The sequence below is a fragment of the Brienomyrus brachyistius genome, unplaced genomic scaffold (genome assembly GCF_023856365.1).
Source record: "Brienomyrus brachyistius isolate T26 unplaced genomic scaffold, BBRACH_0.4 scaffold52, whole genome shotgun sequence".
Taxonomy (NCBI): domain Eukaryota; kingdom Metazoa; phylum Chordata; class Actinopteri; order Osteoglossiformes; family Mormyridae; genus Brienomyrus; species Brienomyrus brachyistius.
This window is the reverse complement of record NW_026042327.1, coordinates 2030428-2048211: the sequence shown is the minus strand read 5'-3', so window position 1 is coordinate 2048211 and position 17784 is coordinate 2030428. Positions and strand designations below refer to the sequence as shown.

The 17784-nt window shown below is 44.1% G+C and overlaps 1 protein-coding gene across 1 annotated transcript in view; it reads right to left on the bottom strand.

The window, feature by feature from the left end:
* Positions 1-17784, bottom strand: part of LOC125723898 (NACHT, LRR and PYD domains-containing protein 12-like) — a 64684-nt gene that overhangs the window by 38819 nt on the left and 8081 nt on the right. The window contains exons 5-9 of the mRNA XM_049000724.1: positions 17011-17124; positions 15174-15287; positions 6252-6315; positions 5836-6064; positions 3366-5211 (exon numbers count right to left, since the gene is read on the bottom strand). Of these exons, the coding sequence (XP_048856681.1) occupies positions 3366-5211; positions 5836-6064; positions 6252-6315; positions 15174-15287; positions 17011-17124 (2367 nt within the window). The remainder of the gene's footprint in view (positions 1-3365; positions 5212-5835; positions 6065-6251; positions 6316-15173; positions 15288-17010; positions 17125-17784) is intronic.

Genomic DNA, 17784 nt, shown 5'->3' with positions numbered 1-17784 from the left:
ATCTGTTACGCCAGATGATGCATCACAGCTCTCGGTTAGACGACTGTCGACTAGATATCCGGTGCTGGATGGCAAATAATTTCTTTATGTTAAACACAGAAAAACAGAAGTACTTTTAATTGGTCCGAAGGCAGCTCAAAATAAGTTTGACAACCTCAACCTTGGTGGTCTTCATACCCAACCTAACACAGTGGTCAGAGATCTTGGTCTTCTGGTTGATTCAGATTTATGTTTCGATGCTCATATAAAAAGCATCACTAAAGCTGTGTTCTATCATGTACGGAACCTAGCCAAGCTTCGGAAGATGCTCTCCTTTCATGAAGCGGAAACACTAACACCTTTATAACTTCCAGGCTGGATACTGTAATGCCTTCCTTTCTGGGTGCCCATCTGGATCCTCACATAAACTTCAGCTGGTACAAAATACAGCAGCCAGAGTTCTTACAAACACAAAAAAAATTGATTATATTAGCCCTGTTCTATGTTTCCTTCATTGGCTTTCAGTTAAGTCTCGGATTAACTACAAAATACTGCTATTGATTTATAAAACACTGAATGGCCTTGCACCAGAATACCTTAGTAACCTGCTGGCCTTATACAACCCTCCTCGCTTTCTTACATTATAAAGAGCAGGATATCTGTTAGTACCCAAGGCAGAAAGAGCTACGGCAGGCTGCAGAGCTTTCTCTTATAGAGCTCCTCAGCTGTGGAATAGTCTTCCAGCGGATCTGCAGGATTCAGGCTGACTTTCAACATTCAAGTCTAGACTAAAATCACACCTGTTTAGTTTAGCTTATAGGTACTCTAGTTCTAGCTCTAGCTAACTGCTCACTCCCAGTCAGACCTATAGTGTGAGGTGTAGAGCTGGGTGGGGATCGGTGCCATTGGCTTTGGATAAACTGAACTGTCAGTCTGTCACTTTAGCTTCACACCCCCTTGTGGAATTGGAGTGCTGACATTCAGGGACTCCCCATGCCTGCGTTCCCACCTGCCTCTCCCTCCTACTTATGCTGCCATTGCCATATCTGCCGGAGCTTACATACTGCACTCACCTAACTGTTTCCACTGCCTCTAGTCTCCCCTACTTTGGTTAATTGTACATTTTATTTCCCCTACTCCCCCTGGCTGTGCTGCCTGGAGACCCCAAATTTTCAAGATATCCTGCCTGCCCTGCTGCCTGCGACGTCTCCACTACCTGTGACGTCCTTCCCGCCTGCTGCTGCCCCCTGGAGGATGGGCTCCCCCTTTGAGTCTGGTTAGGGTTAGGGCTTCTCTCTGCTGCCCCCTGGAGGATGGGCTCCCCCTTTCAGTCTGGTTAGGGTTAGGGCTTCCTCTGCTGCCCCCTGGAGGATGGGCTCCCCCTTTGAGTCTGGTTAGGGTTAGGGCTTCCTCTGCTGCCCCCTGGAGGATGGGCTCCCCCTTTTAGTCTGGTTAGGATTAGGGCTTCTCTCTGCTGCCCCCTGGAGGATGGGCTCCCCCTTTGAGTCTGGTTAGGGTTAGGGCTTCCTCTGCTGCCCCCTGGAGGATGGGCTCCCCCTTTGAGTCTGGTTAGGGTTAGGGCTTCTCTCTGCTGCCCCCTGGAGGATGGGCTCCCCCTTTCAGTCTGATTAGGGTTAGGGCTTCCCCTGCTGCCCCCTGGAGGATGGGCTCCCCCTTTGACTATGGTTCCTCACAAGGATTCTTCCTTCTAGGGAGTTTTTCCTTGCCACTGTCCCCTCTGACTTACTCACTGGGGGCTTTGGGCAGGGATGCTGTAAAGTGCTTTGAGATGATAATGTTCTGAAAACACACTATACAAATAAAACTGAACTGAATTGAAACTGCATTCAGTGTTGGGGGGGGGGGGACTCAAAATGATTATTTATTGTGATATTTTTAAACTAAATGACACATACACATTTTCTTTACTTATCACCCAGCCCTAATCAACAATACACTAATCGGAGAGTTATCAGTCCCGTGAAATAGGCTTTTAGAAAAATTGTTTGTTTGAATGATTTATGAATAATGATACTTCATTCACCCCCATGGGGAAATTGTCTTTTCGCCCCTCCCATCTTGCTCTCCGAGAGACACACAGACACATATACAGGTGAGAGGAAGTTTGGGGGTAACAGCATAGGATCAGCCAGCGTCCAGCGCCCCTGTAGCTCAAGGACCCAGCAATGACATCACTCTGCCGGCCAAGAGATCTGAACCAGCAACCTTCTGCTCACAGACACAGAGTCCGAACCCAAAGAGTCACGCACCACACCCAGTATTTACAGAAATGCTCCCTGCAGCATCCAAAACTGAAATGAATATGAGTGGTTTTCCCACTATTAATGAAAACGGGACTATTCTGTATGATGCTGTATCTTTGGTTATTTGTTACACAAAGGATGGTCGTGGAAATCTTATCTTTTTTTGTTTTTACTACCTCACTACCTTCAGTTAATATAAACTAGATTAAAAAGAAACCTTGTTGATAAAAGAGGGGAAATAAATTACATATATACATATTCATTTTAGGGGGCGGCATGGTGGTGCAGTGGTTAGCACTGTTGCCTCACACCTCTGGGACCCGGGTTTGAGTCTCCGCCTGGGTCACATGTGTGCAGAGTTTGCATGTTCTCCCCATGTCGTCGTGGGGTTTCCTCCGGGTACGCCGGTTTCCCCCCACAGTCAAAAAACATGCTGAGGCTAATTGGAGTTGCTAAATTGCCCATAGGTGTGCATGTGTAAGAGTGAATGGTGTGTGAGTGTGCCCTGCGATGGGCTGGCCCCCCATCCTGGGTTGTTCCCTGCCTCGTGCCCATTGTTTCCGGGATAGGCTCCGGACCCCCCGCAACCCAGTAGGATAAGCAGTTTAGAAAATGGATGGATGGTTATTAATTTTATATTTTAAACAATGTTTATCTATGTCTGCCGGACTAGATGTGCCGTCACATCCTCAGTCAGCTGCAGCTGAGGCCAGCAGAGGGCGCCAGTGAGCAGCCAGAGACAGCAGTCATACGGAAGCTCCCAGCTCTGGGCTCCATCACATGAACACGCCTGCTGACAATAACACTCACTGATACACCCTGTGGATAAAGAGCCCTCACTGTTTCTATAGCAGGTTAGGATGCTGTGCTGTGATCAGAAGGCAGACTGGATGGGAATGGAAACGTAGTAACAAACAAAAAGTGACATCACTACCTTCAGTCATTATAAAGGCTGTGGTCAAGATTAGCTACTGCTATACAAACAGCTATAGCTGTGATTATCAAAATAAAACCCACTTATTAATCCATGAGGAGAAATATATAATATATATTACACATTTCAAACAATATCCATGTATCACTACCAGACCAGACATGATTTCCCATCCCCACATCACTTACAGAGCCGTCCTGGAGTTCTTGACCACAAGCAGCAGCCTGCAGTGCTGTTTATCTGATCTGATGTATTTCTTCAGATCAAACACATCCAGCTCCTCATCTGACATCAGCATCACAAAGGCCAGAGCTGAGTACTGTGCAGGTGAGAGGTCATCTGCTGAAATGTTTCCTGAATTCAGGTATCTTTGTACTTCCTCTACTAGAGAATTGTCACCCAGCTCAGTCAGACAGTGGAACAGGTTGATGGTCCTTTCTGGTGATAAATTCTCCTTTATTTTCTCCTTGATGTATTGGGCTGCTGTGATGGGCTGGCCCCCCGTCCTGGGTTGTTCCCTACCTTGGGCCCATTGCTTCCGGAATAGGCTCCGGACTCCCCGCAACCCTAACGAATGAACGGTTTGGCAAATGGATGGATGGATGTATTGGGCTGTTTCCTTAATGGTATGTGAGCTGATTCTTGTCGGCCCCAGTAGCCTTTGTAACAGAGTCTTACTGGACTCTGTTGAGAGGCCCAGGAGGAAGCGGAGGTAGAGGTCCAAGTGTCCATTCTTGCTCTTTAATGCCTGATCCACTGCAGTCTCCAACAAGTCAGCTGATGAGTTTGACAGGAACACATATAAAGCAGCGAGATACTCCTGGATGCTCAGATGCACAAAGCAGTACACCTTCTCCTGGTACAACCCATACTCCTCTTTAAAGACTTCTGTGCACACTCCAGAGTAAACTGAAGTTTCAGTGACATCAATGCCATTCTCTGACAGATCATGCTCATAAAATATGAGATTTCCTTCCTCAAGGTTGTCAAAAGCAAGTTTACCAAGTTTTAAAAGGAATTGCTTGCTGTATTCCTTAAGCTTAGTTTCTTGGTTTTTCATATACTTGTCATTTTTTAAACTTGTCTGAAAGATCAGGAAGTGTGTGTACATTTCAGTCAGAGTCTTTGGAATTTCTCTCCTGTCAGTCTCACTAAGAAACCTCTTAAGCACAGTGGCTGAAATCCAGCAGAACACAGGTATGTGGCACATGATGAAGAGGCTCCTTGATGATTTCACATGTGTGATAATCCTGCTGGCCAGGCTCTGATCATTAAATCTCTTCTTGAAATACTCCTCCTTCTGAGCATCACTGAACCCTCGTATCTCTGTCACCTGGTGGACACACTTAGCAGGTATCTGACTGGCTGCTGCTGGCCGGGAGGTTATCCAGAGGAGAGCGGATGGGAGCAGATTCCCCTTAATGAGGTTAGTCAACAGCACATCCAGTGACGTTTTCTTTGTTACATCAAACCAGCTCTCATTGTTCTGAAAATCCAGAGGAAGGCGATACTCATCCAGACCATCAAAGATGAACAAGACTTTGTACCTAAACAGCTCAGTGGATTGAAATGATTTCAGTTCTGGGACAAAGCGGTGAAGCAGTTCAATCAGACTGTATTCACCCTTAATCAAATTCAAGTCCCGGAAAGGAAGAGCAAATATGAAGTGAACATCCTGGTTTGCTTTTCCTTCTGCCCAGTCGAGAATGAATTTCTGCACAGAGACTGTTTTCCCGATACCTGCCACCCCTTTAGTGAGTACAGTTCTGATAGGAGTCACACGCCCACATAAGGGTTTAAATATATCATTGCACTTGACTGTAGTATCTTCTGTTCGCCATTTCTTGGATGCTGTTTCAATCTGTCTCACTTCATGTTCATCATTGACTGCTCCAGTCCCACCTTCAGTTATGTAGAGTTCTGTGTAAATCTCACTGAGAAGTGTTGGCTGTCCTTCCTTAGCTTTCCCTTCAGATACACACTCAAATTGCTTCTTAAGTTTACATTTGATTTCCTGTTGCAGCATGAGCTGTCCTGAAAAGAAATGAGAGGAAAATGCACTAATTCCCACCATGATCCTGACCAGTATGAGAGGAAGAATATTTTCCAAAAACACACTTTTTTTACACATACATATCCAGATATTTCCCTGTGAATGTGAAACTGAAAGTTTTATCATGCGTATTTTACTGGAACACCACATACAGGACCGTGAATAAGCCTTAGGCAGCCAAAGGAAATGTTTAAAGCCATTTATCTGGGTAGTAAGTGTATATCTGCTCAGAACCAAAAAAAATACAAAACCCCTTTTAATTTCCCAAACCTCTCCTCAGCGGCACCACAGCCAGTCCATGTATTTGTTAAATTTCACCACCAGCTCAATTCATTAATTAATTTAATTAGTATAAAACTCAATGAGATATTGATCAGCCACATGAGGTGTGTTAGTGGCCAAGTAAAAAAATATGTAGATATACTGCACGATTTCTGCAAATATTAGGGTGACTTTGGGAGAGGTTCTGAAATGGCAAACACACTTTGACATACATATTATAGTAGTTCTACACCAACATGAAGACCATTTAAACATCCTTTTCTCTGGCTGCCTAAGACTTTTGCACAATATTGTACATGTACATAATATTATAAAGCTCTTACTCTTCTCCAGCATGTCAGCAAGATCATTTTGCTTCATGGTCCTCAGGATGTACAGTGTGATCTTCAGAGCTACCTCTCTAACACTGGTCTTCTGTATCTGACCATCACAGTCCAGGTCATTGTCCTCCTCCAGCTGAGGCTCAGAGCATTCTGGGTAATTCTGATCTAGGTACCTCACAAACGTCTTCAGCTCGTCCTTTAGGAACTTCATGGCTTTTTCCTCTAGTGACTAAAATAAACAGTCACAGTTAATTACTTAACTCTACTTACACCAAACCTTTTCAGAGTTTCACTTGTGAATCATAATTTAAAACATATTTCCATTAATATGATGAATTTATTATTATACAGCTGTATAAAATATAAGCTAATTGACATAACAGCCAGGAAAACATATATCAGCAATAATTACAAACCTTCAATATGGATGATAAACCCGATTTATCATGTAGGTCTGAACTGCATTCTTCCATTTGGTCTCTGTGAATTAGGCAGAAACATAAAGACCTCAATTCATCTACACAAATGTAACAGAAAGACTGAAAAGTTTGCTGTTACTGCAGATAAAGAATAACACTGTGGTATATTACAACACCAATTCCAAAAAGTTGGGACATTGTGCAAATTGTAAATAAAAACAGAATGCAATGATATGGAAATCTCATAAACACATATTTTATTCATAACAGCATAGAAAACATATCAAATGTTTAAACTGAGACATTTTGCTATTTCATGAAAAATACCGGCTTATTTTGAATTTCATGACAGCAACACGTCTCAGAAACGTTGGGAGGGGGGCAACAGGAGGTGGGAAAAGTTAGTGGTACAAAAACCCAACAGCTCGAGGAACAATTTGCAAATAATTAGGTCAATTGGGAACAGGTCAGTAACATGACTGGGTATAAAAAGAGCATCTTAGAGCTGCAGTGTCTCTCTGAAGTAAAGATGGGCAGAGGGTCACAATCCCCCTAATACTGCACTGACAAATAGTGGAGCAATTTCAGAAAGAAGTTCCTCAGTATAAAACTGCAAAGAGGTTGAATATTTCATCATCTACAGCACATAATGTAATCAAATGATTCTGAGAATCTGGAGAAATCTCTGTGAAAAACCAGACTAGATGCCTGTGATATTTTGGCCCTTAGGCAGCACTGCATCACAAACAGGCCTGATTCTGTAATTGAATCACTAAATAGGCTCAGGAATATTTCCCACAAACATTGTCAGTGAATACAATTTGCGCTGCCATGCACAGATGCCAGTTAAAACTCTATCATCCAAAGAAGAAGCCGTATATGAAGATGATGCAGAATCACCGACGTCGTCTCTGGGCCAAAGCTCATTTAAAATGGACTGCGGCTGAATGGAAAACTGTTCTGTGGTCAGTCGAATCTAAATTTGAGATTCTTTTTGGAAACCAGGGACACCATGTCATCCGGACTAAAGAGGAGAAGGACCACCCAGCGTGTTATCAGCACTCAGTTCAGAAGCCAGCATCTCTGATGGTGTGGGGGTGCATTAGTACATATGGCAGGGGCAGCCTGCATATCTGGAAAGGCACCATCAATGCTGAAAGGTATATCCAGGTCCTAGAGCAACAGATGCTCATATCCAGACGACGTCTCTTTCAGTGAAGACCTTGCATTTTCCCACATGACAATGCTAAACCACACACTGCATCAATTACAACATGATGGATTCGTAGAAGAAGGGTCCGGGTACTGAACTGGCCTGCCAGCGGTCCAGATCTTCCAGCCATTGAGAAGATTTGGTGCATCATAAAACGAAAAATATGACACAGAAGATCTAGGACAGTTGAGCAACTAGAATCCTGTATCAGACAAGAATGGGACCACATTCCTCTCCCAAAACTCAAACTGATCTCCTCAGTCCCCAGACATTTGTGCCCTTGAGGGGTAAAGTGGGCTATCCCACAAAAACAGAGTTTTGAGAAAATGAGCTCTAAAGTTGAAATTAAAAAAAAAAACAAAATCAGTGTGCCTATATCCTACAATTGATATATATCATAGGTAGCACAGAGGTATGACTTAGATAATAACAACTTATCCAATTGAAAATATTCAATAAAAAGGGGGTAGGGGTCAAAAATGTGGGATAGCCCACTTTACCTCTCAAGGGCACATTTACAGACTGTTGTTAAAAGAAGAGGAGATGCCACACAGTGGTAAACATGGCCTTGTCACAACTTTTTTGAGATGTGCTGTTGATGCGACATTCAAATTTTTGCTTACAATGATGCATTTTCTCAGTTGAAACATCTGATATGTTTTCTGTGTTCTGTTATGAATAAAATATAGGTTTATCAGATTTTCATATCACTGCATTCTGTTTTTATTTACAATTTGCAGAACGTCCCAACATTTTTGGAATTGGGGCTGTAGTTTGGAAAGATGTATCTGCCATGTTAAACTTTATTCACTGGGGCGGCTTCCTGATTCTCTCATGACAGCAGAAGAGAACCAGTGACATCAGGCTCCAGCACACAGAGACACAGCAGGCAGGAAGGACAGTTTTCTATGCAGCCCTTTGTGCCCAGTGACATTTAGAGTGATTCACTTGATTAGCAGAGCTAAATACCAGCATTTGATTCACAATCCTCAGTCAAGAAACTGGTGAAATAGCTTGTTGGTTAAATTCAGCATCTACAGGGGTAATGGGCCGCTAGCTGGGGCGATATTGCTGCCTAAATATGACAAAACATTAAACATCATCATCCTCCACCTGTTCTCCATCCCAGTGGACATAATGTGCATGATGTCATCAGCGTGCGCCACTCCCTCTAGAGTGTCCTACTGTATTACAGAATACTAACCGCTTCAGGGATCACCTTTTGTCTGTCAGCCAGCAGCAGTGAAGGAAGCTGCGCATGCAGGGCAGGCAGCCTGAGAGCTGACAGGGCCTGGTGGGGCAGAGTCTGGCAGAGGAACACAGCTGACCTCTTATCTGCAGCCGCATAACTGGCCCAGCTGCGCAGGCAGGGCAGACAGCCTGAGAGCTGACAGGGCCTGGCGGGGCAGAGTCTGGCAGAGGAACACACCTGACCTCTTATCTGCAGCCGTGTAACTGGCCCAGCTGCGCATGCAGGGCAGGCAGCCTGAAAGCTGACAGGGCCTGGCAGGGCTGTGCGCTTTAGGAGCTCGATGGCTACCTCCAGGTCAGAGTTCCTACTCATGTGGCCCCCTCCATCCGCTTTATCGGACCGGATGCTAGTGAACGGCAGCACAGCCTCAGTCGGAACACTCTGGGTCGCCCTCTGTGGCGAAGCAGGATTAACGGAAAGTCTGACTTATTTCGTGAAGTCTGGCTCATTTAAGTGGGAATTCCGTTCCATCAACGTGTCTTAAATTAATCCCTGCTGAGCTGCCCTGGTAACTTAGGTGAGTGAACAAGTTTGGTCCGGACCAGGTTAACTGTCTCACTTAGTTAAGCGTTGTCTCAAAGAACGTCCGTCGTGTGGGAACAGATTCCCAATAGATCGTTCCGTCGGACGAAATTCTACGAACTCGCTACTGATGTCGTGTACTAAATATAATAAAGTCCATTAAAAAAATCATGTTTTAGCATTTCATTTATTTCCAAAATGAAAGTAAAAGCGTAGCCATGTTAGAAAGGTCAAACATGAAATGCAATAACAAACTGAAAAATAAATTGTTAAAATAATATGAACAGGAAGATATTTTTATATTTTGTTTAGTCACTGTCTACTTTTTTTAGTCTACTAAAGTTTATTAGTAAAATAGCAAAGACAAGATACGGTTATTTGTGCAGAACATTTCACACGGATGCAATTGAAAGTATTTTACGGAGATCAAATACTGCAGAATAACATTATACAGTAAGAATGACACATGAACTCAACCCAAAAAATTAGAACCAGGAACTTTCGCGGCGTAAGGCGACAGCATAAACCACTGTACCACCATGCCACTGTATTCGTCACTTGTAACATTTACATAACTTACTCATTTAGTCTGTCTGCAACTCATTGCCAAGCCAACTCCCTGGCTGTGTTTATGGCCACAGTATTGCCTTTTTTAGCGATTACATCCTTGTATTTTTCATACAGCTCCATCAGCAGCGTTTGTTCTGTGGCAGAAATAAACACCACTCTTGTTTTACACGCTTTCCGACTCATTTGATCAATATCGTTCATCCATTCATTTGGTCTTCTTAAATATCTCGAGTGTGCGTACTAAGTGAGACTATGCAAGTCTATCTTGTATGAGCCTTGGACAGGAGGGATGGTCTGTTACTCGCCTCTAGTATAAATGAACTGGCTGATTGTGGAAGAAGACGGCGAAGACAGAAGATGGCGAGGTCTTTTTATGAAGCTACACATATTAAAGTGCTGCCCACTGACCAGTCCTAGCTAGGAGCCCAGTTTACCTTTATGTTATGGCCTGACTATAGACCCAGAGAGACATGCATGCTAGTGGGCTGTAACACTGTTACATTTACATTTACATTTACAGGATTTGGCAGACGCCCTTAGCCAGAGCGACTTACATAAGTGCTTTGAGACTCTGCAATGAATTTCCGATGCTAGCTCAATAAGGACCCAAGCTATGAATACTATCTCTGAGAACTCCATTGAGTATTGCAGAATTTTATTTTATTTTTTCTTTTTAAACACACACCAGAATAAGAGTCGAGAAAGAATATAGAAGTTCTACGTCAAGTATTTCTGAAAAAGAAAAGTTTTGAGTCGTCGCTTGAAGACAGTCAAGGATTCAGCTGTTCGAACATCTAGGGGGAGTTCATTCCACCAATTAGGTGCCAGGACAGAGAAGAGCCGAGATGCGTGTCTTCCTTGTGCCTTGAGGGGAGGAGGGACCAGTCGAGCAGTGCTGGAGGATCGGAGAGATCGTTGTGCAGAGCGGGGTGTGATGAGGTCCTTTAGGTAGGATGGTGCCAGAGAATTTTTTGCTTTGTATGCCAGCATCAGTGTTTTGAATCTGTTGCGTGCAGCTACAGGAAGCCAGTGGAGGGAGCGCAGCAAAGGAGTGGTGTGGGAGAACTTGGGAAGGTTGAAAACAAGACGAGCAGCTGCATTCTGAATCAGTTGGAGGGGACGGATGGCGCTCAGTGGTAAACCTGCTAGATGCGAGTTACAGTAGTCAAGGCGTGAGATGACGAGGGACTGGACGAGTATCTGGGTAGCCTGAGTGGAAAGAAATGGACGTATCCTCCTGATGTTAAAGAGGAGAAACCGACAAGAGCGAGAAAGACTGGCGATATGTGAGGAAAATGACAACCGATCATCTATGGTAACTCCAAGGTTTCTAGCAGAAACCGAAGGATGGATCAGGGAGTTGTCGAAAGAGATCGCAAGGTCCTGGAGGGGGGATGAGTCAGCCGGGATGTAAAGCAGCTCAGTTTTACTAGTGTTGAGTTTTAGCTGGTGAGTAGTCATCCAAGATGAGATGTCTGCCAAGCATATAGAGATCTTAGTGGAGACATGAGTGTCTGAGGGAGGGAAGGAGAGGATGAGTTGAGTGTCATCGGCATAGCAGTGGTAGGAGAAGCCATGTGAGGATATAACTTCGCCAAGAGATTTAGTGTAGAGGGAGAATAGGAGAGGGCCAAGAACCGAGCCCTGAGGGACACCGGTGGAAAGACAACATGGAGTAGATGTGGATCCATTCCATGTCACTTGGTATGTTCGGCCTTCTAGGTAGGAAGCCAGCCAGCGCCAGGCCAGGCCACCAATGCCAAGACTCCTAAGGATGGATAGGAGAGTTTTGTGGTTGACCGTGTCAAATGCTGCTGATAGGTCAAGAAGGATGAGGACAGATGACAGTTTGGCTGATCTGGCAGCATGTAGCTTCTCAGTGACTGCTAAGAGGGCAGTCTCTGTAGAGTGAGCTGCTTTAAAGCCAGACTGATTAGGATCCTGGAGGTTGTTCTGAGAGAGATAGAGAGAAAGCTGGTTGTAGACTATACGTTCGAGGATTTTTGAAAGGAAGGAAAGAAGCGATACTGGTCGGTAGCTGCAAGTGTCTGAGTGATTTAGAGTGGGTTTTTTTAGGATGGGAATGACCCTGGCTATTTTGAATGCTGTTGGTACATGACCGGAGGTTATGGAGCCATTAATGATAGTCGTGATGAAGGGGAGAAGGTCTAGAGAGATTGTCTGAAATAATGCAGAAGGGATTGGATCAAGTGGGCAGGTGGTAGGGTTGGAAGATGAGATGACTTTCATGATCTCATCTGCCGTAAGACCAGAAAACTGGGCCAGTGAGGGGGGAGGGAAATCCTTAGTGTGTAGTGTAGTGGATGAGGGAGAGAATGTCTGACAGATTCTGTCAATCTTCTCGGCAAAGAAGTTGGCAAAATCTTCAGCAGTCAGGAAGGAAGGAGCAGGAGGAGGGGGAGGGTTGAGAAGAGACGAAAAGATGTTATGGAGTTTGCGAGGATCTCGTGAGGATAATTCTAGTTTGTCTTTGTAAAAGGCAGTTTTAGCTGCAGTCACGTCCATAGAGAATTTGGATAGCAGAGTACGGTAGGAAGACAGATCTGCATCAAGCTTAGATTTCTTCCACGTCCTCTCAGCTACCCGCAATTCTCTTCGGTTAGTACGTAATGCAGCTGAAAGCCAAGGAGTAGGCCGAGTTTTCCTTGGTTTGGAAGACAGCGGGCAGAGGTTGTCCAAGGATGTGTAAAGTGAGGAGATGAGAGTATCAGTTGCAGACTCCAGTGCCAAGGAGGAAAAGGAGTCAGGGTCAGGAAGGTAAGACAGGGTGCAGGAAGCAACAGAAGAAGCGGAGACAGAGTGGAGGTTTGGTCGAGTGGGGAGGAAACGTTGAAAACTGGGATTGGGCAAGACGGGTAGGGCAATGGTAAAGGATACAAAGTAGTGATCAGAAATGTGTAGAGGAGTAGAAGAGATGTCAGTAGCCGGAGAGGGGCGGCTGAAAACCAGGTCGAGGACGTTACCTCCTTTGTGTGTAGGAGAGGAGCTGTTGGATGTTAGAGAGAAGGAATCGAGAAAAGGGAGGAGACCAGAAGAAGGGAGCTTGTCATGGGGGAGGTTGAAGTCACCAAGGAGAATGAGAGAGGAGCTGTCAGTGGGGAAGAGACTGAGGAGAGTATCAAGCTCCTCTAGAAAGCAGCCTAGGGGGCCAGGAGGGCGGTAGACAACAATGATCCGAATATCGAGTGGAGAGGTAACAGCAACTCCATGGAATTCAAAGGATGAAATGTTGAGATGGGGCAGAGAGAGGGGCGTGTAGCACCAGTTCCGAGTTACCAATAGACCTGTGCCACCACCCCTGCCAGTCTGGCGAGGAGAGTGAGAGAAAGCATAAGCAGAGGAGAGAGCTGCCAGGGTAGCCGAGTCCTCAGGCGATATCCAGGTCTCCGTCAGAGCCAGAAAGTCAAGAGAGTGGTGTGAAGCAATGGCGGAAATGAAATCAGCCTTCTTTACAGCAGACTGGCAATTCCAGAGGCCACCCAACACGCTTCGCTGTGACTGGGGTGTTATGGGAGGGTAGACAAGATTACTGAGAGTGCGGCGCCTGGATGTTGGATGAGATATTCTAGGTCTCAAAGATAAGTGTACTGGTATACGTCTAAGGCACATGTCTGTAGTGATGGTGTGAGAGATTGCGAAGTAGAGGATAGGATAGAGTAGGAGAGAAAGGTTTAGAAGCAGTAGTAACAACTAGACCGTTTACCTTTATCACCTTCAATTTAAACTCAGTAAGCCCTGCCCCCTAATTAACACCTTCAGGGAGACCGAAACTACACACAACAAAAGTTCAGGGAGACCGAAACTACGCTTGATTGCCAGAAACTACACACAACAAAAGTTTCAACAGACAGTAAACAGAAAGCAAACAGAGTCCTACCTTACTAGCAGAGAAGTAATCCACAAACAGAGCTTGAAGCACACTGAGTATTGAGCTGGAGTCACCTTCAATTTAAACTCAGTAAGCCCTGCCCCCTAATTAACACCTTCAGGGAGACCGAAACTACACACAACAAAAGTTCAGGGAGACCGACACTACGCTTGATTGCCAGAAACTACACACAACAAAAGTTTCAACAGACAGTAAACAGAAAGCAAACAGAGTCCTACCTTACTAGCAGAGAAGTAATCCACAAACAGAGCTTGAAGCACTCTCAGGGTTCTTTCTGTTACACCCCCCAGGGGGCGCATTTCATGGCTTGCACTATAAATGCTGCCACTCACAGCCACTAATGTCCTGAGGCCCCAGGGCACTGGCCCCACTGGCCCGGTCCATAACCCAGCCAAGGCTCCAGGGGGCGCTGTCTTGGAGCACCTTCAGCCACCAGCTCATTCCCCCACCGTGAGCTAAGAAGCTCTACTGGGGATCTTTCCTGCCTGCTGCCGTTAGACACCACAATGCCTGCTGTCGATGTGCAGCCCCCACAGCCAGCCTTAACCTCTGATTTTTAATGTGGTAAAAGCTGCTCTCTGTTTTTAATCATATAAATAATATACATTTCTATTTATTTCTTGAACAATATTGTATTTTCAGGATTTTTTCATTATGCCCTGTGTACTTATTAAACTTGTTATCCTACAGAAATTTTATTTACTTCAATAAATGTTTACTCACTTACACTATATCTGCTGTCTTTGCACGTCGTCTTTGTTTTACATTGTATGTTTGTATCTGTGCACTTTGTTGCTGAACGCAAGAGAATTTAACCCTGGGATCAACAAATCATCTTATTTTATACTCGGGGGATGAGAACCACTGCAGTGTCACATTAATTATGATCTGAATCAGCAAGTATTTAAACGTCACCTTTGGCAAAGGAACCAAGAGTCTTTCTCTATTTTTGTCTGATGATAGTAGTTTATTGTTCAAGCCACACAGTTCGATTAAACATGTTAAACTGAAGCCTTCATCTGAGTATGATCTAATGAATTCATGAGAGTGAAATTATTTGTTATCAAAACAGAAACATCCGTCTCATGAGACAACAATCTATTGTCGAGTCATTCTTTAATGGACATGCAGGGGGAAACAGGCAAACCAGTTTTTTCGAGCTCTGTGCTGAGGACTGAAATTTAAAATCCACTTTGCGATTAAATAACTTCCAATTCCAGCTCGCAGAAAGTCAGGTTTAACAGTAATCCTCATCCATTTACCTCAGATGTGATTTATATGGAATACAGGCAAAACCTTTGTTTAAATTCTCAAGGTGATGGAATCTGTTAAAGGTAAAAATTGGTGCATTCATTATAAATATGTTATTTCCTCATAGCTTATATGTGTCTCTGTGCCATTTGACTGAGAGTCTGAATGTCATTAACAGTGCTTGTTTAAATGCACATTTACCTTTGATCTGTAGGAAAAGGTCCCTCTCTGAAGTTATCTGGGGGGCCCATTGACGCGTCACTCTTCATGGAAACACAGCTGGGTACAGGGGAGTCTGCTCTCTCCATCAGGACACTGTGGGCAGCGAGAGGAAACAAACCCTCATGGTATAAATATAATTCATACAATGGGGACGGCATCACACTGCTGTTTAGCCTTCTGCTCTGCCTTCATGTACTTTGATATGCTGTGAAGATCTTGATGTCAACTGACTTATTTACAGTCAGCTGTTAAGGAAATTGTCTCATCTAAAATTTAGATATTATATGAAACTTTTAGTATGACCGTTAAAAACCTCCACAACTACACTTGGCTGATGTTCCTTTTTACCTGTTTATATATGTTTTTGTTTGTTAGTTTAGTTTTCTTATGGGGCCATTTTGTATAGGAGGGATGGTCTGTTACTCGCCTCTAGTATAAAAGAACTGGCTGATTGTGGAAGAAGACGGCGAAGACAGAAGATGGCGAGGTCTTTTTATGAAGCTACACATATTAAAGTGCTGCCCACTGACCAGTCCTAGCTAGGAGCCCAGTTTACTTTTATGTTATGGTCTGACTATAGACTCAGAGAGACATGCATACTAGTGGGCTGTAACACTGTTACCTCTCAGGGCTCTTTCTCTTACACCCCACAGGGGGGCGCATTTCATGGCTTGCACTATAAATGTTGCCACTCACAGCTTCTAATGTCCTGAGGCCCCAGGGCACTGGCCCCACTGGCCCGGTCCATAACCCAGCCAAGGCTCCAGGGGGCGCTATCTTGGAGCACCTTCAGCCACCAGCTCATTCCCCCACCGTGAGCTAAGAAGCTCTACTGGGGATCTTTCCTGCCTGCTGCCGTTAGACACCACAATGCCTGCTGTCGATGTGCAGCCCCCACAGCCAGCCTTAACGTCCCATTTTTAATGTGGTAAAAGCTGCTCTCTGTTTTTAATCATATAAATAATATACATTTCTATTTATTTCTTGAACAATATTGTATTTTCAGGATTTTTTCATTATGCCCTGTGTACTTATTAAACTTGTTATCCTACAGAAATTTTATTTACTTCAATAAATGTTTACTCACTTACACTATATCTGCTGTCTTTGCACGTCGTCTTTGTTTTACATTGTATGTTTGTATCTGTGCACTTTGTTGCTGAACGCAAGAGAATTTAACCCTGGGATCAACAAATCATCTTATTTTATACTCGGGGGATGAGAACCACTGCAGTGTCACATTAATTATGATCTGAATCAGCAAGTATTTAAACGTCACCTTTGGCAAAGGAACCAAGAGTCTTTCTCTATTTTTGTCTGATGATAGTAGTTTATTGTTCAAGCCACACAGTTCGATTAAACATGTTAAACTGAAGCCTTCATCTGAGTATGATCTAATGAATTCATGAGAGTGAAATTATTTGTTATCAAAACAGAAACATCCGTCTCATGAGACAACAATCTATTGTCGAGTCATTCTTTAATGGACATGCAGGGGGAAACAGGCAAACCAGTTTTTTCGAGCTCTGTGCTGAGGACTGAAATTTAAAATCCACTTTGCGATTAAATAACTTCCAATTCCAGCTCGCAGAAAGTCAGGTTTAACAGTAATCCTCATCCATTTACCTCAGATGTGATTTATATGGAATACAGGCAAAACCTTTGTTTAAATTCTCAAGGTGATGGAATCTGTTAAAGGTAAAAATTGGTGCATTCATTATAAATATGTTATTTCCTCATAGCTTATATGTGTCTCTGTGCCATTTGACTGAGAGTCTGAATGTCATTAACAGTGCTTGTTTAAATGCACATTTACCTTTGATCTGTAGGAAAAGGTCCCTCTCTGAAGGCGGGTGGGGGCTCCATTGACCTGTCACTCTTCAGGGAAACACAGCTGGGTACAGGGGAGTCTGCTCTCTCCATCAGGACACTGTGGGCAGCGAGAGGAAACAAACCCTCATGGTATAAATATAATTCATACAATGGGGACGGCATCACACTGCTGTTTAGCCTTCTGCTCTGCCTTCATGTACTTTGATATGCTGTGAAGATCTTGATGTCAACTGACTTATTTACAGTCAGCTGTTAAGGAAATTGTCTCATCTAAAATTTAGATATTATATGAAACTTTTAGTATGACCGTTAAAAACCTCCACAACTACACTTGGCTGATGTTCCTTTTTACCTGTTTATATATGTTTTTGTTTGTTAGTTTAGTTTTCTTATGGGGCCATTTTGTATAGGAGGGATGGTCTGTTACTCGCCTCTAGTATAAAAGAACTGGCTGATTGTGGAAGAAGACGGCGAAGACAGAAGATGGCGAGGTCTTTTTATGAAGCTACACATATTAAAGTGCTGCCCACTGACCAGTCCTAGCTAGGAGCCCAGTTTACTTTTATGTTATGGTCTGACTATAGACCCAGAGAGACATGCATGCTAGTGGGCTGTAACACTGTTACCTCTCAGGGCTCTTTCTCTTACACCCCACAGGGGGGCGCATTTCATGGCTTGCACTATAAATGTTGCCACTCACAGCTTCTAATGTCCTGAGGCCCCAGGGCACTGGCCCCACTGGCCCGGTCCATAACCC